This window comes from Poecilia latipinna, unplaced genomic scaffold (assembly GCF_001443285.1).
Source record: "Poecilia latipinna isolate Pla-1442-1.1 unplaced genomic scaffold, P_latipinna-1.0 Scaffold527, whole genome shotgun sequence".
Lineage (NCBI taxonomy): Eukaryota > Metazoa > Chordata > Actinopteri > Cyprinodontiformes > Poeciliidae > Poecilia > Poecilia latipinna.
Genome location: NW_015113143.1, coordinates 249,215 through 272,357, shown reverse-complemented (window position 1 = coordinate 272,357; position 23,143 = coordinate 249,215). Strand labels below are relative to the sequence as shown.

The 23,143-nt window shown below is 43.5% G+C and overlaps 1 protein-coding gene across 2 annotated transcripts in view; it reads right to left on the bottom strand.

Annotated features, from left to right (window-relative positions):
* The window catches only part of plpp3 (phospholipid phosphatase 3), a 38,635-nt gene that overhangs the window by 3,353 nt on the left and 12,139 nt on the right, over positions 1-23,143 (bottom strand). Inside the window, exons 2-6 of one of the 2 annotated variants that reach the window (XM_015040800.1) lie at positions 13,372-13,526; positions 9,540-9,632; positions 8,641-8,828; positions 8,479-8,536; positions 3,323-3,499 (exon numbers count right to left, since the gene is read on the bottom strand). In XM_015040800.1, the coding sequence (XP_014896286.1) occupies positions 3,323-3,499; positions 8,479-8,536; positions 8,641-8,828; positions 9,540-9,632; positions 13,372-13,526 (671 nt within the window). Of the gene's footprint in view, positions 1-3,322; positions 3,500-8,478; positions 8,537-8,640; positions 8,829-9,539; positions 9,633-12,748; positions 12,907-13,371; positions 13,527-23,143 lie in introns of both variants that reach the window. The other variant, XM_015040799.1, reaches the window with a different exon arrangement.

Here is a 23,143-nt window from a genome sequence, read left to right as displayed (position 1 = left end):
TAGGTTTCAAAAGAATCTATTTCAGTTGTAAAATTATATTTATGTCTGCTGTCCGAGAAGCTGCACCCTGCCAATCAGATGGCTTAAAAAAGGCTTGTACACTTCCCCCTTTGCTTACAAAAAGGCAACATTTGAAACTAACGCATATTTCCAGTTGCTACAAACTACCACCGCCTTGGGACGAAAACCAAACATATCCCAGGAATTACCTTTACCGAGTCAATATAATATTAAAAAAACTACAGTTTTCATATCAGCCTGTTATACTTGTGTTACTATGAAAAGAGTAATATAAAAATTGTGCTTTAATCTGAACAAAGGGCACTTAAAAACCATAAAATCCAGCGGCAGGAGGCTCTTGCCACCCAGGGCTGGAGGGTTGGATCGTGACGCATCCAGTTGAGGAAAGCAACTCAGCACTTTCTTGCCTCACACCTGAAGCACAAACAATGAGTCTTCACCTAAAGATCTCTAACCATCATTAAAAATTACCCCAGTCACTGAGAAAGCTTGAGTCACAAAGGACGTGACTGCACTAAAATTAGGGGCTGTACAGCCCAACAGCGACGACCAGGTCTCTAAGAATAAAACTTGCGTGTAAATACCTGTGAGTGTATTTGCACCTCAACCACGTACTTGGCAAGAAATACCTTCACACTGTTTTAAGGGTTGGTTACCCATATAGAAGAAAACCAAGGTTTAAAACATTTCCCATCATTTGGTTCCTGCAGTTAAAGTTTCTTTTTGATATGGAGCAACTTCACAACTTCTCTTTCTGCTTGCTGATTGGACCGGCTGACAGCTAACAGAAGAAATTGAGCTCAATGGGAGAAATCCCAGACGGAGCACTGAAAGAGGATGAGAATCGAGCGGAGTTGTGAAGGAAAGCAGGCTAAAGCTGTGCCTGGTACCGACAGTCCACTGGGGAAAATCCCAGGGAAACCACAAAGTGAGCAAATCAAGCTGTTCTAACAATGTAATGTTTATATGTAACTGTCAAAGCTGCTGTATTTGTGACAATTTGCATAATGAGAAGTTTTTTTTTTAGTTTTTTTTTTTTATGTAGCTCACAACTGCATCTAACAAAGATAAATCTCCCCCCAAAATGTATTAATATACAGAACATCTTCCACCAAATACACATGCAGTTAGAAACAGAGAAGAGAGAAAAAAATCAGCTTCTGGGTTGTGCAGGGTCTGGAGGTGTGAACTCACGCTTTAGTTCTTCATTTCTCACTTTAACAGACTCGGAGGGGGGTTGAAACATGTGCAGCCGTTACCTGAAGATCTAAAGATGTTCACACCTTGATTTAGGGCTTCAGGCTTTGAGCTTCTAAGCGGCTGAGCGTTTGCACCTCCTCCGTCAGGCCTCCACTCATCTCCTGTCAGGCCCTTTCTGCTCCGCCGCTCGCCAAGAGGCTAACGCAGCCGTGCTAAAGTGCTCACAGATGTGCGCTTCTCCAAAGAGGGGGGCCGATCTGAGAGAGGAGGGTGGGGCGGGGGGAACGGCGGGGGTGTCGGGGATTGTAAAGCTAACCTCACCGCCTTGATCGACCCCAGCTTTCACAGCGTGCCTGTACATATGGATATGTGTGCGGATGTGAATAATGTCAGCATTAAGCTGTCTTGCTGCGAGGCGGGGAGGTTTGTGGATTCGGGAGAAACCCACACAGTCATCCAGAGCCAAGGCGAAGACAAGGCTCCTCTCTCCTGTCACCTCCCTCCCTTCTGTCCTCCTGCCAGGCCTGCCTCTTCGGAGGTCAGGCTCGCACACACTCAGCGCCCTCTCTCTCATTCTCTCTCCAAAAAACGTCATTTTCTCACTCGTCAAGGCCGACGCCGTCAACCCCGAGCTGCGCCCAGCTGGTGGATCGCCGGCTTTTTTTTTTTGGAGTTTGAGTCTTTTTTTATTTTATTTTGTTTTTTTGTTGCGCTCAGGTTTCTGATCACAAATCCTTTAACACCCCCCCCCTGGCATCACCGGAACGCCGTCGCACCGCGTGCGATCCCAACATCTGCCCAGGCACCACTGCTGAGCTCTCCCTCGATTTTACGAAATCTAATTCTTTCCACATTCTCCATCCCTCGTCCGGGCGCAAAAGTTAGAGAGCGGGCGGGGGCTGCGCTCGCGCGCCTTCCCGTCTTTTTGCCAGAGGCAGCGTAGTTGTAGCTGGAGCCTGCTGTGTTGATACAACCAGAGCCACCAAATACAAAAATAAAAAAAAAATAAATCCCCCCAAACCCCCACCACAATAATTACCAGCCTCGTTCTGGTTTCAAAGCCTAATCCTTTCTTTCTTACTCACCCTCTCTCTCTTTTTAACACCCTGCTCGTCATTCTCTTGACCCATTTTCAAATTTTCCTTGGCTCCATGTGAGCTTAGAGTAATGATGAGGGTTAGAAAAATCATCTGGAAACCACTTGGATGATATGTAGCTTTAGCAGGGAGGAAGGTTGGAGTGTCTGCGTCCCTGAACAAAGACCCGGCCCCAGCAATGTGTTACTCATTATGGGCCATTATGGGCTCTTCACTTCACTACCTGCTAAAGTATATATATACATATATATGTACACTTTTTCACATTTTCTTACAGCCACATACTTAGTGCAGAATTGTGAAGATAAAGGAAAAGATGTTTTAGGACTGGACAATATAGGCTGAACACATCAGTGTTTCGCATCATTCAATAACGATAATTATTGATTTGTATTTGTTTTTTTTTTTTTGTTTTAAATATCTGAAATACAGGCAAGTGGTGGCGTGATCTTTCCTGCGTTATCCACAGTTTTCACTCCACTGCGTCGCTTTTTGTTTTTAAGAAGTTAGAAGTCATCGTGGCGAAACTTGAAACGGCTGAAAGTTGACTTGTTAGCAGATTATTGCTAAGTAACCATAGGGAGAGTGATTTAGTTGGTGCCACCAGCCTCGGTTTGCAAGCTGTGAGAGGCCGAGCGGCTAAAACCTTTCCCCTGCCTACATCCCCCAGAATGCTGTGCGGTTCAGTAATGTCTATTGATATCGATCACTTGTTTATCGCGATATATATTGTTATTGATTTATTGTCCAGCTCTATGTTGTTTTCAAAAATCTGAACAAAAAAATATGTATATATTTGAAAAATATATTTTTGGGAACTTTAAAAAGGTTTTCTTCTGGGTTTGCCCTGAGTCCAGTTCCATGAAAAAAGACATGCTACTTCTCTCTCAACAATGACTTCCTTTCGTGTCTCATAAAACCCCAACTTTCTTTTAAGTTTGCCTTATATTCCTACTCAGCAGAAAGTTTTATTTTAGCATGGATGGTGTCAGGCGCAGACTCACTATGCAGTAGGCCACCAGGGCTCCCTGCACAAATCCCGCCAGCACATCAGTCGGGTGGTGCTTGTGGTCGGAGATGCGTGACAATCCGGTGTAGAAGGCCATCATCACCAAGGTGAACTGGAGCAGCGGGCGGAGGAGGCGAGCGCCACGCCAAGTGAACCTGGACTGGATGTAGAACTGGAGACAGAGAGGGGAAGAAAATCAGTGTAATTTTATTCAAGTCCTCCTTCATCCATGCACCTGCAGCATGTGTGTTTGTGTGTGTGTGTGTGTGTGTGTGTGTGTGTGTGTGTGTGTGTGTTATTACAGTCTGAGAGGTCTAGACTGAATCAAAGTGGGCAGGGGAGACACATCCACAACACAAGCTCATGCTTGACTGACTGAGAGATCCGGACATGACTGATTAATGGTTACACATCGCAGCTGTAATAACAGCACAACCACAGGGAACCAGTGGATTACACACACGGACTCACACACACACACACACACACACACACACACACACACACACACACACACACATTGATGTAAATCTAAAAGAGGATGTTTCAGCAATGCTTTTACTTGTGATGAACTCTTTGCCAATTTTTTTTTATTTTTTTTTGTCTTGGTGTGAACTGCAAATAAAATGGAAGCGTCTCCCTCCGTCTGACCCCGCTCCCAGACCCAGACTGCTTTCTGGGTCAAAATAAAAGCTGAAGGGATCCAAAACAGGAACAAGTCAATTCAAGGCCACTTTCAGTCACTTGCTTGAGTGCAAAACATACACATCCTTGCTCTTCCCCCCCCCCTTCATTCACTTAAAATGTAAGAGGTTTGAGGTCGACCCAGGTTCTGTGGACATCCTGTGTTTCTGCACACAGACATGCCCTCAGCTTCCTGTCTCTCACACCTAATAGTCAGAGTTCCTGCGAAAGACGGCCTGAGCCAATAAGTCATCTAATCCACTGAGTTAACAATATGTGCAGGGAAATACTCCAGGGTTTTCCGGCAGACTTCTTGATTCCAGACCCAAACCATCACACGACCACCTCCCTGTGTAGGTGTGACGCTTTTCTAAAAAGCTGTTTTAGTTTCACATTGTTACGTATGTTTAAGTGATTTCTTGATCCTAAAGGTTTGACAGTAATCAGGCCGCGGTGTGGGTAGCTTTCAAAAATAGATGTGGTCAAACACAATTGACTTATAATGTGGTTGGATTAGTTAGATTTCTCTTTACTTTATAAAATAAAATTCAAACATTTGAAAACTCCATTTTAGGGCTCCAACTAATTATTTTAGCATTCAGCTCAGTTACTCTAGCGACTGTTCTTGTAACTAATTGATTAATTGCATGAAAAAAAAATTAGCAAATTCTGCTGAGTTTTCATTTAAGCCATTCTGTACAATGTTAGAAACACATTAAAAAATGCAAATAAACAAATGACTTGATTCACATTTTAATGAGAAAATGAATATTTTATTGCCTGAAGCATAGGCGTAGGGGGTTATGGTCATTTTTTAAAATCTGTATACCGTACTCCAGTTAACAATTTAATTGATTACTAAATTCATTGACAATTATTTCAATAACCGATTAATCACGATTAAATCGATTAATCGCTTCAGCTCTACTCCATTCTACAGGGTTGTGTTGTCTGATCTTAAAATGTGTTTTGATGACATGAAACCTTAAGTTGCAAAGGAAACGAAGAAGAACTCTGTCAGAGGGACAAACATGTTTCTCAGCACTGAAGGTGTGGCTGTAAATCTTCCACAGATTTCCTCCCCGGTACTAAATTATTGTTCTGCTCTCAAACTCGAAGGAAGCGATCCCGCCCATGCCTTCTTGTCTCGGTCTCCTCCTCCCTGCGATGTTTAGACTGCAGCCTTCCTTTGCTGCGGTCGTCAGGTAGAGGGCCTGGGCTCTCGATAAGGACTTGAGTCACAGAGCTTCCCGCCACCCGCGGCTTATGAAGTCGAGAAAGCTTCGTCAGAGATTAAAGGTGAAAGAAATAATGCCTTGATCTTCGTCAAAACAAAGACTTGCACTGACCTGCCAGACAACAGCACCTTATCTACAGTGAGTAGACCCAGATGGCCCAGCTAAAGCCTGATTCAGCAGAAGCTGAAAGAAAGTCACGATAAGAGAGTCGACGACCGTATGAAGGAAAAACTTGTCCCTTTTAAAACTCCACATCTCCCGCCTATAATTTGTCTCCAATAATAGGATCCGAGGAACGCGACAGTAAAACACAACAAAAGGAGCCGCGGCAGATTCCCATGACACCGGGGACCCGGGAGCGGCAAACAGTCTGGCGGTTTCCGAAAGAATCCAGCTCGGCCTCCGCTGAGACCCCACTCCCTGAGGGGTTTCTGCTGCTCGGACTCAAAGTCCAAAGTGTTAAACGCGCTGGGCAGCACAAACAAACACAACAAAGCGAGAAGGAATGAGGACGCGGACTCGTTTCACACGCAGCTCTCTTCCACTCTCTCCGCTTTGAGACGAAAGGAACACAGCAGAGCCGCTCGCATGTCAAACGCAAATATTGTTTCCTGTTTGATGAAAGCGACGGGCCCCGTTTGCTGCCGGATGGCATGTACTTATGCTAATGTTGCGTGCAGACGAGAGAAAAAGCAAGCCAGTCAGAATACACGCACATGGCTGAGGTGCTGCTGCGCGCCGCGTGGTCGGTGCCAGTTATCTGTGTCGTTTCAGAATGAGCAGAGCAGGGCACAGCTCCGACCACGGCGGCCCGACAAGACACCGGGCAGGAAGCGGTAAGATTCAGAATCACAGAGAGGCGGTGAGGAAATGACTGTTTGATGCTTTCTGAGCAAAGACACGATCAGAGAATGAGGGGAAGAACCCATCTTTTCTTTTTTTCGTGCTGGTAGGAAGGGGGGGATTTGTTGAGCACAAAACAAAACTGATTGCGTGCTTTGCCAAATTCAGATTTTCCAATTCACAGAAGGGACCCTTCATCATACTGAAAATACCACAAATGCAAAGTGGGTATAAAGATGTTTTACTTGTCATGAGACTCTATGGGGTTCCATTTGTATCAAAAAATGCATCATCTACATGCAACATAGACCAACGACACATAGCAACGACACATCTACACATATGACTTCTACTTATTTTTGATACAAATGGAACCCCAAAAAAAACCTGCAATGAGAAGTATTGCAACTAGTGACTCTGGCTTGTAAAAATAATGCTGAAAGAGAGCAGGTCCATGGTGTTTTCCAAAACATTTTAATATGTAATGACTTGAACACTGTTTCTTGGTTAAACCTCTGCTTGTTGGTAACTTTCTTTCTCTTTTTACAAGAAACTGAATGATAAAAGTCGTAAGTCTGGTGCTCTGCAGGGTCTGAAATCGGGATAAACTTGCTGGCACACCAACTCCTTAGCTGCTCCTTAGCTGGAAGATTAGCTGCTATGGTGAATGTTTTGTTGTTGGGAATACTTTTTTCTACTACGTACTTCAGCTTGTTTGGAAGTAAACTCATAATCCATCCGAGAAATACTGTTTACTGTTATCCCTCTTGACTCCTTTGGAAACCGTCAGGGTGGGCTTTTTGTTTTTATACATGACTGCATATTGAATTAAACTATGAAAACCCAAAGAAACTGTTCTAAGCTGACTTCACGAGAGAGGGTGCCAGGTCTAAAGTCACATGACTGGTTTTCAGCTGGCACAAACAAAAAAGAATCCAGCCAGTTCCTGTTTCCACAAAGAATGTCTTTGCTCTTGGCTCTTTTTTTTTTTTTTCTGGTTGGGTTATGTACACTGAAATGTTCTCTAAAAACTGTCAGGGCTCTCCTTTGCACCCATCAGCTGCTCTCCATCCCCTTGTTTAGACCAACCTCCTCTGGCCGGAGTCCTGGGGTTTGCCAGATCTAGAGCATCGGTCTGACTAGTGTGTTAAGCTGTGGCCTGGATGCAGCACATCTCCAATCCCTCTCTGCTCTTTTTTTTTCTTTTCCTCCTGACATTTTATTTAGCTCTACTCCACGCTCTGCCCAGAGTGTGGTTGTAGGTTCACCCAGAGGCTGGGAAATACCCACAACAAGCCGTCTCACCATGGCGGTACGCGACAATAAACCGAACTTCCAAACGTCAATTCGGTGTGAGAACCGGGGCTGGCCTGTCACCACATTTTATTATGTATGCATCGGCTGCACCAATTACTGCAAAACAAAACAAAACAAACAAAAAAAAAAGGCGTCCTTGTTGATCACCAGTTGCTGTCCCATTTTGGTGCTCTCTGCAGACCAGACAAGTCACTGCTGGCGTTGCATAATCAGCTGAATGACAACAGTATCAAGTGGCATACACTCGCCTTTTTCACTTTGGAGTTTAATCAGCAGGCGACTGAATTTGACCCCCCCAAAACTCTCTGTTTCTGTAGTTTCGCCGATGTGCAACAAAGGCGATCCGGCTAAAATTTCACTGCGGATTGGCAAAATGACCGGTTCCTTGATTTTATGTCTTTTCCTCGTAGGCACGTAAAGCGAGGTTAAAACTGTCGCTATATAAACGTAGGAACAAAAGAGACGCTCTTGTTTTAGTGTCAGCAGTCCCCAGCAAAAAATGCTCAAACCTCTCTTGCCTCTGGATCGTAAATTGAATTTAAGTCTGAACGTTCACTGGGCTAGTTAAAGTTCAGACTTTGATCTAACTGTAGCCCAGACTGTATATGTTTAAGGTTGTCCCAACCCTGGAAAAAGTTTTGCGGTTTTCAGGTGACAAGAGAAGAAATAAATAATAATAATTAAAATAAAAAATAAAAAAATCAACCTGCATAACTTTTTTGGCAAAGGACTGTAATTAAAACCATTAGAGGCCTGATTCAGCCCCGAAGCTCTGAGTCTCACCTGACACCCACAAGGTTAAAGGGACAGAACAGGAAATGAACATGCAGCTGCCCTAAAGAAAACAGGTGGAGAAACACCCATTCGTCTCCTCGGGGTTCAAAGGAAGCATAAAAACGAGGGAGGAGACGACGTGATGAAAGAAGCAAAACAATATTTAGTTTGAATCCCCTAATCAGAGCCCAGCCTTCTTTCTTCTCATGACTGCCTTTAACAATGCAACGCTTTGTTCCTGTTATTGTCTGCCAATGAAGCCGCAAGCGCGTGAGAGAAAATAATGATTACTTACAGCCAAGTAGAGCATACTAAACAGGGAAAAGGAGGCATGTCCTGAGAAGAAGGATTTCCTGCAGAGGGAGAAAGAGATTATTTTTAGGCCCATAGGTTTTTTTTTCTGTTTAGATGTTCGAGGAGTGCTTTCGTGTGAACGCACGGTCGCGTCTTTACGCACCTGGCTTCCTGCACTTCGCTCTCGTCCCCGGTGCAAGTGTAGTTGGTGATGTATCCGAGGGAACAGTTGATGGTGGAGAAGTCCGGTTTGCAGACGTCTAGGAAGTGGGGTCTCATCCGACCCACCGACACCTTGGCGATGTCCGTGAACGACTGGCTGACGGCACAGCCGAACAGAAACACGCCTATCTGCAAGACGACGCGCAGTGAGGGTCAGATACATGCGGAATGCAGAAGACAAAAATTAAACACAGTGGAAGCACTGATAGGAATAAGACGGGGGACTCAATTCAAATGTTTTAGAGAGAAGTGTTTTTGTTGCCCATCGATTTACGGCCGAACCTGACGACAAGTGAATAACAAAGGTTCCGCTCTGAACTTTCGTATGTTAAAAAGAAAATATGCAATTAATTGTATTAAAATTTTTAACACGTTAAATTCTATGTAACTAAATAATTCAAATGAATGAGTTAAAGTCCTGGCCTTCCTAAGAAACCGATTTATAAGAGAGAGTTTATAAGTTCTTAGCCAGGTTTCTCATTTCCAGTATCTAGACTTTCTGTCAGCAGGGGATTAATATGCTCCGAGGAACTTTATCACTTTATCGCTAAATGGTTCATTGATGTCTTCAGATAACCTATCTGTTTACATCAAATGTTTCTTAGAGTCTTTTGAAAATGCCAAAAATAACAAGGCTTTGATTTTAATCAAAGCAGCGATCACGCTGACAAACGTGGAAATGCATTGTTCTCGTAATTTCACTTCCTCCAGCACCGCCGCCGCCGACGCTGCAGCTCGCTCTCCCTCAGTGGCACAATTACCATCCGACCTCTGATCTGCAGCTGAGAAGATGCTGTGTCTGTGGTGGGAGTTCAGCGTTTGAGCAAAACCCGAGCTGACCTGTTTGTAGAGCGCTGCCACGTAAGAATTCCCAACAAACGACTTGGTTCCCACGTGCAGCTGGTGAATCCTGAAGCATTCTCCGATCACGATCTAAAAGAAACAAATTGTTCATGAGGGTAAGACGAGTGCTTGTGAAGCCCACAGGTAGAGAATGGATTTACATGCAAGGCACTATGAGGCACTACGACATGTTAATGTTTTAGTACGAATCATGCAAAAACAATAAAAAAAAATAAAAAATTCAAACTTATTTCCAGGATGGGGAGTGAGATTTAGTAGACGGTATGTAAAGAACAAAAAGCAGAAGATGCACACAGAAAAAAACACATATATTAAGCATGGCCTGCCTTTCCATTAGGCAGTTTGGGCAGATGGAGGGAGGAAGAATGAAAGGGCTTTGCATAATGATAAACACAATAACAAAAGCTCAGATGTGCGGGAGGGGTGAGGGGAATGATCAAAGTTCAACAAATCACTATGACTGGGGGTGAAAATGTCACAGAAGACTACGTGTTCGCAAATACCGTTTGTTTAAACCATCGTGTTTTTGAGAAGTGTTTAAAACAGGAAGCGTGGGTTTCGTCTTGGCAATGGGCCATTAGATTCAGCCTCTCTTTGGAGCAAATCTGGATTTATACAGCATGAAGATACTATAAGGGTTACTTACAGACCCTTGTAAATGCCCCTGAACTAAAGTGCCCATTTTCTCTTTACTGTGTTCTTCTGATCCACAAACTAAATGATGATTCTCGCAAGTTAGACATCCAAAAGGTGTCCATTGTCATCTGCCTATATGTCGTAGCCAGATAAGTCTGATTTCTCTCCCATGACTTTAGAGAGTTTATACAATTGTTTTCCTATGAAATTCTTTTTAAGATGACTATGAGACAAGCCATGTTAATGGAATATGAACCCTGCTGTTGAGTGTTATGTTTTTAAGTTTTCAGTGTCGATATCCCAGCCTTTCCTCAGCGCCGTGTGGGCAGATAAATGACTCATAACCAGCAGAAACAAACAGGATGGTGGACTGAATCGCTCTGATCAGAGTGGAAGATTAGAAGTGTGCACACTAGTTTATTTGGATTCTCAGCATTTACAGTCAGAGCTCCACTACTCCTGCTTTATCCCCTCGGTTTCTGGCCGCGTCGGAGCAGACGCATCCTACGCTTCGAGCCGAAGTGGAATCTGCTCTTCTTCTACACCAAGTGCATTTGTGTACATGCGTGCATCTATGTGTGTACACAAGCTTGTTAGCAGGAACGGTGCTGGCATGGCAGTAGACGCCACTAATGGAAGACAGCTGTGTGAGACACGCCAGCTTTGCCCACATGTGAACATGCGAGGGGGGGCTAACTAGCCCACTGTTACTCCTCCTCCTGCTTTCAATAAGCAGAAGAGCTGAGCTGGTACTGTGGTACAGTGTATATAAATGTGTGTGTGTGTGTGTGTGTGTGTGCCCACTAAGGAGATCGCAACGAGACGCCACTGAGCCTGGGAACCCCTAAGTCTGGGGACTGTAAACTTCACCTACACTAACCATGTGGCACCAATTGATTAAAGTATATTTCCATGACGCCTGGCCCCATCATAATTTGCTCACACGGCACTGGAGTTATCCCGTTTTACTCAAGTATGAACACAGTAACACCAACAAGAGCTTCATGCTGTGAGACACTCCGGGCTATCATTAGCTGTGTTTCCATTAGAAATGCAGAAAAACTTTGTCAATATTCAGCTGAAATACCCCCTTCCACAATTTCGCAATTGCTGTGTTTCCACAAAAAAAACAAACAAAAAAAAAACGCAATTAAAATCACATGTGAGTAAGTTTGTTTGTGATAAGTCATTACAGAACATCCTCCAACTTCTTCTTGTCGTCTACTTCGTGGTTTGCGCCAGTAGCAACAGCTAGTTGCTGATCACGACTCTTGTGAAGCGAAAAACAAAAGGGTTTCCACTGTGAAATAAACTCATTTCTACATGACCAAAAATCCATCTCATCCCAGTTCCAAAATGTTTTATAAAAAAAAAAAAAAACAAGACTTTTTTTTCTAAATTGGGGTGTTTCCCTTAAGTGAATTTCTTTTCGAAATGCCAAATGGTCAATGGAAACACAACTAATGAGGCTCCGACGTCATGGGAGAGAACAACGTCGCATTTAACCAAGGCACAGCGTGGAGCACCAGAGATCACCATGGGAACCAGCAGCATCTCTTTGGTCCATGTAATCTAAGTTATCCAAACGTCTAACTCTTTAAGCTCCCTACCTCTGACCTACTTAACCAGTCATAAAAATAAGGTAATATTGGAAAAAAAAATGACTCAAAGCAGCAGTTGAAGAATAAAGGGTGAAAAAACAAACTAGAGATGGAGGTGGGATACATGTACGACCCATTTACAGTGTCCAGCAGAGGTTTTTCCACATTTACGTTTTATTGGGATTTTATGTGACAGAGCAAAACACATAGTAGTGCATAAATCAGAAGTGAATTAAAATCAAAATAGAGATGCATACATTTTTATGGACAGGTGTGGGCTTTGACTAGGAAATTCATATTTCATTTCATTCTGGCTGTTCATCTGGATGCTGAACTTCCACAGTCTCACTTTTTTTGTATGAGTGTTAAGGCCATAATAATAATATAAAAAAAATAGAATAAAATTAAATTATGAGAATAAAGTAATAAAATTACAAAAGTTTAAATAACACAAGAATAGAGTTGTGATAATATGAGACTAAAATCAACATTTTGAGAATAAAGTCATAGTAATATGACTTTAATCCCAGTTTTATTATTATTATTATTATTTTTAGTTTTGCACCTCGTTTTCTTTCAAGTTCGCAATTTGTGGCTTTATTTCCCGCCTCTGAATTTTATTCTAGATTTTATTTGGAGTATCAGTGTAAAGAGGGTCTGAATAAAAAACACAGGTCCCAATTTTCTGACTTTCAAAACAAATTCTCCTCCACTATATAGAGCTATTTTGTGTTAGTCCACTACATATAATCCCAAATATGTTGAAGTTTGCAGACTTTAAAAAAAAAAAAATATGGGTATTCTGCAAGGCACTGTGTAGGGGTGTTTTTCTTTTTAATTTTCTATAACAAATAGCTAAGACGCTTGATGACATGTCCATGAGAGGAATCTAGGAGTCTGAGAAGAAGGAAGCAGCAATCAAAGGGAGATGTTATAGGGTCGACTTACAGAGACGGTGCCAATAAGAATGCCAACGCCACAAAGCACGGCATCACTAATGGTCTCTCCCTCTTTTCGGGGGAAGCGGATGGACTCGTCCAAACAGTAAAACCCGCGCTGGTATGGCTTTATGGTGCTAGTCTCAATGATCAGGAAAGGCAGGCTAGCTACAAAAAAGACACAAAGAAAGAGAGAGAGAGAGAGGAAGAGAGAGAGAGAGAGAGAGGGAGAGAGAGAAGGACAGGAAGAGAGGGAGAGAAGAAAGAAAGGCATAAACGCCCCAGGTCAGTGACACAGACATAAACAGGACAGAACAGGAGCAGCACAGGGAGCATGCTGGCACCAGGGGGATCATGGGGCGTCAGAAAAAGGGCGGGGCTTGAGGATGCCATGGGTTGACACCTCGGCTTAAAGAAGTGACAGTCTTTCAAAGTGCACGGATAAATCTGGAGTTTACGATGAGCATCTGATAAAACTTTAGCACCGTCACTCCTCTGCAGCTACATCATGAGCCTCGAGCCCTCCCTGTTTCTGTTTCGATTGCTCTCCACGGCTGGTAGGTCTTTGTGGCATCAGGAAGTAAAAAAAAAAAGCCCAAAGGTCGGTGCCGGGTCGGGGGGGGGGGGACTTACGGACACCATGGGCAGTGTCAGACCAACAGAAACCAGCACTGAAGAGGGCACGGTGCTCCTCTTGTAGGGGTATTTCAGGCTGGAGTCACTGCAGTAGAACCCCCTCTGGTATGGACGAACAGATGAACGATGCAGAACCAGGCTCGGCAGCATAGCTACACACACACACACACACACACACACACACACACACATATGGATAGAGGTATGAACTCACACATACACACACGCTTTTGTGCAAGTCTGGCTCTGGACACACCTAACAGGGAATTTATTCAGTGTCAGATCCACTTACCTGTAAGCTGTTGGGAAAAGAATACCGTTAAAACAAACATTAACACATATAAACCTTCACACGCGTGTTTGAGCTTCACTTTAAAAAGCTGTTGACTCAGCAGACTTTCTGCTGCTGCAATTGTTGACAAGCCATTTAAGTGCTGAAGTTGATCCTCTAGGATCACTCCCCTCTGACTGAACAAACAGACCCACGGGCCCAGCTATTAGGACAACAGAAGCTCGTCGACACGCCAGTCGAGCCATGACTTAATGGTTTAATTTGACGGAGATGGTCTGAAGCCAGCGCTGCAGTTCGCTAGGCCTTTTAGAGAGAAATCCAGGTATCTCTGGTGAGGATGTGCAAAACGCTTTCAGGCGTCTTTTGTCTGTTTCAAAAACGTTGCAAATTATCTAGGATCTTCTCATAATAATCCACAACTTTCTGTTTCCCTTATGTCTAAATGAGACGTGACAGTGTCGTTTCTCCTGGCCGCCGCCCACAAGGCCTGGATGAAAACCCACATTTATCTGGCCGTCACTTACAGTGGTTAGATAAGACTCAGACTGAGCTATTTTGACAACAAACGCTTCAGGTGGGTTTGATGTGAAACAAAGGATGGCTATTTGGACAAGCACCTCGTGTCCACTGTGGACACTGTGTTTTGTTCTATCCCAAAGGCCCTGGGGACCCTGTAACGGCACAGAGTGTCACGATTAGTTTGAATTACCAGCAAATTTTAAATACAAAGCTGCCGGCCTTTGGCGGAACAATAAAAACAGATAATCGCTGGGTTTTTCAACTTGAAAACAATCCAAACATGTGGCGCAATCGACAGAAATGGTTCACCAGACACAAAAGTCAACTTTCTCTTATTCCGGTTAAATAATTTTTTTTTTTTTTTTTGCAAAAAGATCAGAGGAAAAAAGATATGATTCTGGATAAGCTACAGAGTCTAAAGAAATGAGACATTATTCTCTTAAACTTTGTGCAGTGCTACAGAAGAAGCAGTCCCATTGGCTGAAAGGGCTTGTAAAAAAAAATGTACCAATAATGGTGCCACTTCTGATTAAAAACAGCTTTTTCTTTTATTATCCAGTGAAATAATGTACAATAATTAAAGGCTGCGGTTTAAAAAAAAAAAACCCTAGGGGAAATACAGACTTGAGAGGAATTTATTTTCAAGCTTTATAAGTGTTTACTAAGAATGCTAACAAATCTGTCCACTTTTTTTCCCCCCAACCAATAGCTCAGAGACTAATTTGGAGAGTTATTGTGTCTTATTTTCTTCTAAAACCTCTTTCAAACAAAATTTCAAGACATGACATGCACCAACACCAACATGCACACAAACGGACACATTAATTAGTAGAAAGAAGCAAAAAAAACATGTCTCCAATAAAAGCGAAACGCGTACGGTCGAACAAACTCTGGCCTGGGCCTCAAAAGATTTCCATGAGGTGATTTAAAAAGTGTGAAACCCAAGAAAAACAAAAGCAAGCCCACCCGAGTCTGGAACATTTTTCGCATGAGAACATGTTTTGGCGTGGATGCGCGTGACCGTAAGTTACTCATAAAAACAGAGCGAGCAGAAGACATGAAGGCATCCCGACGAGCCACAAGCAGACACACCAGTATATACATTCGATGTCTGCCCAGAGAGAGTGTCTGCCCACAGCTGTGTGGTTAGTTCAAATCACACACAGGGGCTTTCTAAACATTAGAATTAAAGTCAGAGATCTGATCATGAAAGCACCTAATTCGGCCAAGAACCGCATGTGTCGTCTACGCCAGCGATCGGACTGGAAGATTATGTTGCAGGTTTGTTCTGTGAAAACACAACACGGACCAGAAACCACTCAGATGAACATTTCTTTAGCGCGCCGGTGAGATGTGTGCTCTCAGCTCCCAGACTCTCATCCTGGAGAGAAGGGGAGATGTTGTCTCAGGTGCGTACCACATCAGTGAGTGGACGCTGAGGCTCTGTCAATAGTATTGTGGCTAAAGCCCAAAGGAAAATAAAGTGAAACCTGATGTTACGGGCAAATCTAATTCGGTGATAATGAGTTCTCGGGTGTGGATGTGGAATGGGAGATGGAACGGACCACTGACCACAAAGGGGGAAAACACAGAGACACACAACCGTGCGCCCAACACACACTTCTAGGGAGATTTTGGCTTACATAATACTGGGTGCCCAGAAGGAACCAACTCATGCACGGGCTTCAACATACAAACTCTTTGCTACGAGGCAAAGTAGCATATGTTGATGTCAAGGAGATCTTAAGTGGTAGTTTTTGGGTAACTAAAGATAAACTACTTGGTGTATTTCCTAAAGCAAATGAATCTTTCCCTTCATCTCCGAATCTAAATGTTTCCAAAGACAAGAACAAAATATTTCTATAATAAGAAAGAAAAAAATTCAGCCAGTTGACAAAGACAGCTTGGTATTCCCTTCTGGGAATACCAAGCTGCTTTAAGCTACACATTCATCCTCTATCATGGCTTTGTCAAAAAAAAAAAAAAAAGGAGCAGAAATACCTGGATGTCTAAGTGTAAGTTAAAACATCTCTGTCTCTCTAATGTTTCTCTCCGCAGTGGTTACCAAAGGGCAAATGGACGGGATGGTCACTCAGCCAGACACCTGCATAAACAGTATGCAGCAGAGGGTTTCAGTAGGCTTGCTGGTGGGCCCACACAGGGCTGGGCCAGGCATTGGTGGTGTCTGAGAACCAAGCTGTCCACACACCATGCAGGGTTAACTTTAGGTGAGCACAGAATCGCAGGCGGACCAAAGCAGGGCAGGACGGTGAGCAGAACTTAAGACCGGCCGATTCCACAGCAAATATGGGTTGTATCTTCATGTGTGTGTCTTGTGGCTCAGTGACACATAGCCACAAATAATACCGTAGACAAAGCATCTACTATGCACATGCTGAGTTTACATGCAGGTTTTTTAATTAAAAGAAGTTTAGAAATGGGACTGCGCTTTCTCTCATGGAAATCTCGAAAGGATTTTCTTCCTCTGGACCCTCGCCATCTTTTCTGTCCCTCGGCTACTTCTGGAGGGGGGATTCAAATGCAAATAAGCAGAAGCGAAGAAAAGGTCAGAAACACTCAGACGTGAGCACATACATGGCAACCAAGTAAAGGCTTCGCCGATTGGAGAGCACCATGGGAAACTCTGACGGGCTGAGCAACTGAAAGAGTAAAGTGAGATCGAGCGGCCGACCATCGGGACACTCTCTATTGATAATTAGTGAAAGGCTCTCTGTGTGCACGCCACCCAGCCCTGAGATGCCAAGCTGTTTCATTCCCCCCACCCTGAGAATAAAACAGCCTGTTATGTGGGCATTCTCCTCATTCCTCAGTCCGTCCATGAAGCTCTTCCTGCTGAACGTTGTTGACTCTGTCACATCCGACAGGGGAACACGCGGGTTTCTGACGCTCTCATGTTTCCATTTAGTTTAGGTCCAGATTGGTTGGTCCGAAACTATGAAGCGAACGGTTAACGTGACCAAACTGGGCCTAAACTGTAGTGAAACAACTACAGTCTCAAAATCGTAAAAGCAGTTAACGCAAATGTTTATTTTTATGCACCTTTAAGCTGTTGTGAAATGTGAATATCGTGGTTATTTCCAAAGAAGATTTATTATTTATATGCAAATTGGAGGTAGGAGGCGGCGCACCACTGATTGTCTTCCTGCTAGAAACATGTACTGAGAAGAAAATAATATTTTCTATCAGAATAACTGCCTAATAGAAAAGTGAAGCAGTGTAAAAATAAAAACAGTTTTGACCAAAAATCCTTCAAATGTTCTTTTCCGTTTTCCACAGAAAGAACTTCCTACATTCATTTTCTGCGTAAATAATTATACAATTCTCTTCAAATAACCATCCAATTGGAAATGTGATGATAATTTAAAGGTAGGATAGTTTGGCGATTGGTCTTGATTCCACTCAAATCATCTGTTAGCTTTCTCCTACCCAGGGAACCAACTAATCTGAATTTTATACTACAAGACACCAAAAGTGTTTCCTCCAACAAGTAAGACAGCTTATAATGTTTAAACAGAGCCTCACAGATCCTGAATCATCTGTTCGCGTTTGTAGTGGTGTGATGAAATATGACCTCTTTTTCGGCAGGAGAATAAAGGACAAGTGACCTTCTGATGGCCCTGTTGACCCAAACAGAGGAAGAGCGAGAGATGGGGGCGTGTCGGAGGGGGAGAGAAAGAAGTGGGCAGGCCTGTTGGCAAAGGCTTGTTGTCCATCACTGAATTAAAGAGGCATTCACTTTACTAACCCCGTCATATAGTCAGGGGCATTTAGGAATGATTCACATTTCTGGAATCCTCAAAGAAAGGGGAAAGTCCAGTTTTGGTTCCACTGCGCCCAAAGAGGAAACCGTTTTCTCAACCCATTTACTTGCGTTGTTCTGTTTCACTTTGTCGGGAGATCTTGTACATGCCGTGCTTGTTGGGGTAAATGAGCCTTACGAGTTATCAAGCCACTGAGGTGCTTTCAAACGCCAAAAACAGACGCCTGAGAATAATCAGAGCCTGCAAAAATATGCAGAGGTCCTAGAGGTAGAAAGGGGGTTAGGCCAGAAAGTGACTGTCACAAAGTGGGTGGCTTGTCGGGTTTGGGAAAAGTTCTATTTGTCTTATCAGATTCCGACATGCATTTCTCTCTTTCATCCCATGAGGAGAACCACTGCAGACCGCTAAACACTACATACCGCAGGTCAGAGGGAGGCTTTTCTCTTTGGCTGCTTGAATTAGTGTTTTTATTGCCGAGGTCACGGCAGGGCCTTCATGCGTGAGCAAAGGTGGGCGTGTGTGTGTGTATGAGTGTGTGAGTGTGAAACCGCCGAATTTATTTTCCATCTGCAAATCCACTCACATGTTCATACCGGGCTGCCTGTAGTGTTGTGTGTGCATGTGTATCCACGCTGTGGGCTTGTGTATGCTACCAGCAGTGCTTGTGTGTGTGTGTGTGTGTGTGTGTGTGTGTGTGTGGGTGTGTGTATGCATTTGTTTATGCGACAGGATTATCCAGCAGCGCCTACTTTTTGATTGGCTTTGGTGTTAAATTTAGTACAGTAGGTTAGAAGTTCTATTGCTGGAACCAGCAGAGAGTAAGAGCATGTGCCTAACTCAATGAGACCTTTGGCTTTTGATTTAAAAACATCTTCATTACGTTTGTCTGCCCTTTTTGTGTGTGAAGAAAGATAAGGAGGTCTCTATTATTTAGAGATTTATTATATAAGAGGAAACAATAGCCATTCTAACGCCAACTAACCCTCTGCGTCCCTTTCAAAGGTTAATTCCTCCTGACACGGAACTAATGTCCCAGTAGAAACAACACCTGACTGTCCACACTGCTGACCTCTCTCGACTCACGTGTCACTCTCTATTGACATTTTAATGTGCTTCCATGGCTTCTGGGGGCTGAACTGGAATGATATTGTGATTATGGCGCCCAAGCCCTATAGTCACCAGTGAGTGAGAGGTGAATGGGAGGCGGAGCAGGCCGGAGGAAGAGGTATTGTGGACCAGGCTAATGGAGGATTTCCTCCTCCTGTCTCTCCAGCACACCCATCTGACCTTTCCTGTCAAGGACTGGGGGGGAATGTGGAGGAAGGTTACGGAGGGCGGAGGCCACAGTGGACTTGACTTCATAGACTTACTCAATAAATCAGTGAAACTTTCTCCTTTTATTTCTTTCGCTGCTTACCTAGCTGACTGAAACGAAGCTGGGCTGTCAGTGGTCGAGCTTTGAGCGCCTCAAATTGTGACTCTAGTGACGAATGGCGACCTCTTCAGAGCTGCTAGTGCTTGGATATAGACATGTTCCTGACATGAATGAGCTGGTTTTATGATAATCTAATGCCATCGAAATCAGACTCTTAAAAGCAATTACCATCCTTAGCGGCTAACGGTTAGCAACAGATGTTTCCCCTTTATTCTTGATATTATTTTGTGTGTTTTGTTTCATACGACTGCAGGTCATTTAGCCCATTTGCCAAATAATAACCCAATTTTAAACCATCATGTTGCCCAATGTCCTGGAAATAGTGAGGGTGAAACGACTAAATCTAAAACAGAATAAAATTGCGACAGTCCCCGCATGTCGCTGTCGCTGCTGTTATTTTTCCAGCACCACTCCACCACCTCGGTGCCCTTATGACCCTTGTGACCAGCCCACTGTGTTGCTCAAATCTGATTAAGTTTAATAACCTCAACTAAAGGAGGAAGATCTCCTTTCTCCCCTCTAATTGACCTGAAAGCAGGGCAATTAAACAATGTCATTTTGCACCTTTCGCCATTTTGCAAGTTTACAGTTTTCGTTGTTTCATACCCAAATTTATACATTGTACTTCAAATACGAGCTTTTTATATCATCTACCACCACAGTTCATAAAAAAAACAATGAAATTAAACTTACATGCCATCTGCAAAATGGTTAGCTTATGGGAACCAAATTGAAGTAGGAAGTGATGAAATCATGATGTGAATGTGAAGTGAAGCAGGGTGGAGCTACCATGTTCAATATGCTGTTGCTTTGACTGCACGCTTTTACTACCCCAAACACTACCAAATATGACTTGAAAGTCAATGATTTTTTGACTAAATGTTGTCAGTAAGCACAATAAGAAATTTTTATTAGCTAAACAAGACAAATTCAAGTGGTACTTCCTTTCTTATTTCAAAATAAGAGTCCCAAACATCAATAAAAGAGGATACTTACACCGATGCTCACTTTGAATAGGCAAGTCAAGACCTTAATATAGATACATTCCCTTGTTTATCTTTGTTCAAAGTCTCTTGCAGAAAACTACTGTCATATTTTTTAACACTCAGTCGTGGATTGACTTGTGTTCTCTGTAATCTAATCTGCACTGGGTATTAAAGTGTACTGTATTGCTAAGCAGCAGAATGGGTGGAGATTATTCCGTAGCTATATGATATGTGTGTGACAGAGACACGAGAGGGGAAAAAAACTGTAAGGTTCTCTTGGGCTTGAATGCCTCTACCAGTTGCAAATCAGGGTGCAGCTGCAACGTGGATGCCAACTCAAGCGTGTTTGTGTTGGTGTGATAAGTACTGTGTGTGCAAACAGCGGGAGTGAGAGTTTCTGATAAGAATTAGATAACTAGCGGTGAGCTGCCAAGTGCATTTGTTGGTGGATGTTGCTAAAGTGAAAGCAGGTGAGCAGGAAGGGAGTCTGGCAGCATCAATACCTGGGCGTCAAGGTGCCAAATGCTGACATAGCCTTTGTCTTCAGGTCAGACAGGTTTGAGAATGAAAGCCGTTTAGGAATGGAGTGCTTAGCTTAACTGAGGTTCATGACAAGCCGCTCAGAAAAAAAACTAGAGAGCTACAGGTCAGCAGTGAGGGCTGCAGCGTTGCTGTGACACCGTACTGTAGCATGCGAGGGCCAGAAATGTCACAGTGACACTGCCTATTATCTGTGGGAGTGTGTCACTGGGTGTGTGGCTGTTAAAGTGAATTACTGTGGTTCTACCGGGGCAACATCGCCAAAGCCTCTTTCTCTCTCTCCTTCTCTCTCTCTCTGTCGACCACAAAGGACTTTAACAACGTCCTTGCAATCCAAATAAACAATCTGGGCTCCATAAAAACCACCCAAGCTCCATGCATTTACATAATCACTGTTTAGGAAAAGCTACACTCATAAACATGAGCTGGAGCATGCGCGATGAAACGCCGATACAGATGTTTGGCTCAGGATGCCGCTTCATTGTTTCTACTGGCTGCTGATGTGTATCAGCCATGCACACACGCACACACACGGCGACACACAGGAGTGGCTGAGGTCAGCAGAGTTGTCCACACACTGAATCCCCCTGTCAGAGTGAATGCCACGGCAAACGGGAGGCCACCGGCTGAAACGTGCTTACTCAGAAAGATTTTATTCATAGGAATAAATGCCTTTAACACACAGGCATGTGTTGGGACACTCTCGAGGGGGACTCCTACCAGCAGGCACCTGTTCAGGCAGCCTCTGCTGAATGGTGCTTCCAGGACCCTCTGTCGCTGTTAGTTTCGCATGAGGAGCTGCTTTGCTGTTTCTGGGGGTGGGGGGGGGGGGACCTTCTCTCGTCCATATTTCCCTGAATGTCTGGGAAGAGGATATTAACGCATTTAAGGAAGCTCAGTTACAGCTCCGGCTGTTTAAAGTGCAGCACGAACGCGCAGCTGCTCCAATGAGGCGAAACCCGAGCAGGGCCCAGTGGGCCGTGAGGGGCCAGTGGGCGGGCAGGGCGATCCTCCGGTGTTGCCATAATGCTATTACTACCTCCTCACACAAAGACGGATCTGAACTCTTTGAAATCGGACTCCTTTGATCTAAAACGCACAGGGTGAAAATTTAGAGCTACAGTGTGACAGTTGTAGGAATATGCAGAGTGAAAGTGTTCGTAGCGCTGGGATGTTTTGATTTCAGCACAGTCGTACTGGGATTTCATCTGCTCGATCAATTAAATTAGTGCATAATTGGAAAGTGGAAGGGCAATGATATGTTTTTTGCAAATATTTTTACAACAAAAACAATCATCAAAAAGTGGCATGCGCTTATGCTCACTCTCTTTAGTAACTCCGATACCCCTAAATAAAATTCAGGAGGCGCCTGTGTCTGTGTGTAATTGAATCTCACTGTAGATCCAGCTGCTCTGTGAAGGCCTCACGGGTTTGCAAGAAAACTTCAGTCGATGAAGTGAATTCTGAAGCAAAACGAACGTAGCAGAGAATAAAAGCGTGGATGAGTTTAAAGCAAGGTTAGTTTAAAAACAATATTTCAAGCTCTTAACTTCTCACATAGCACTTTTTAATCTTACTGTATCATAATGGAAGAAAGGCACAACTTCAAAACCCCTGTAGACATTTTCTCAGGAGAAGTGAGTTCTACAAATATATAAAAAAAGTTTTTTTTAAAGATTTAATGGCTGGTGGTCCTCATTTACTCGTAGAGTGACATACGAGAATAAAGTATTAATTTTACGACTTAATTCTCAAAATATTATGACTTTATTCTTGTTATTGTCCTTGTTTTTGTCTTAGTATAGCCACTCCTGTCAAAGTTTAGACCTACTGTCAAGAAAAACTCTTACAGCAGTGACACATGGCGGTGGCAGCATCATGCAGTGAGGATTTCTTGAACATGGACAGGGTAGGTTTGAGTGGAAAATGGATAATGCTGAATACACGGCAACCTGGAAACCTGATAGCCACTGCAACACACTCCACCACATCCCAGCAAGACAGCAAACCCTAAACATACAGCCGCGCTGACGACAGAAAAATCTACACAAACCTTTTAAATCCACGTGTCACATTCCTTCCCCTTCACAATTATGTTTAGCTTTGTGTTGTGCAAAATCCCAATAAAAATCCCTTCCGGTTTTTTTTTTTTTTTTTTTTTTTTGGAAAAAATTGGGGGGGGGAAAAAGGATTTTTTTTAAAAGAAATGAAGGGT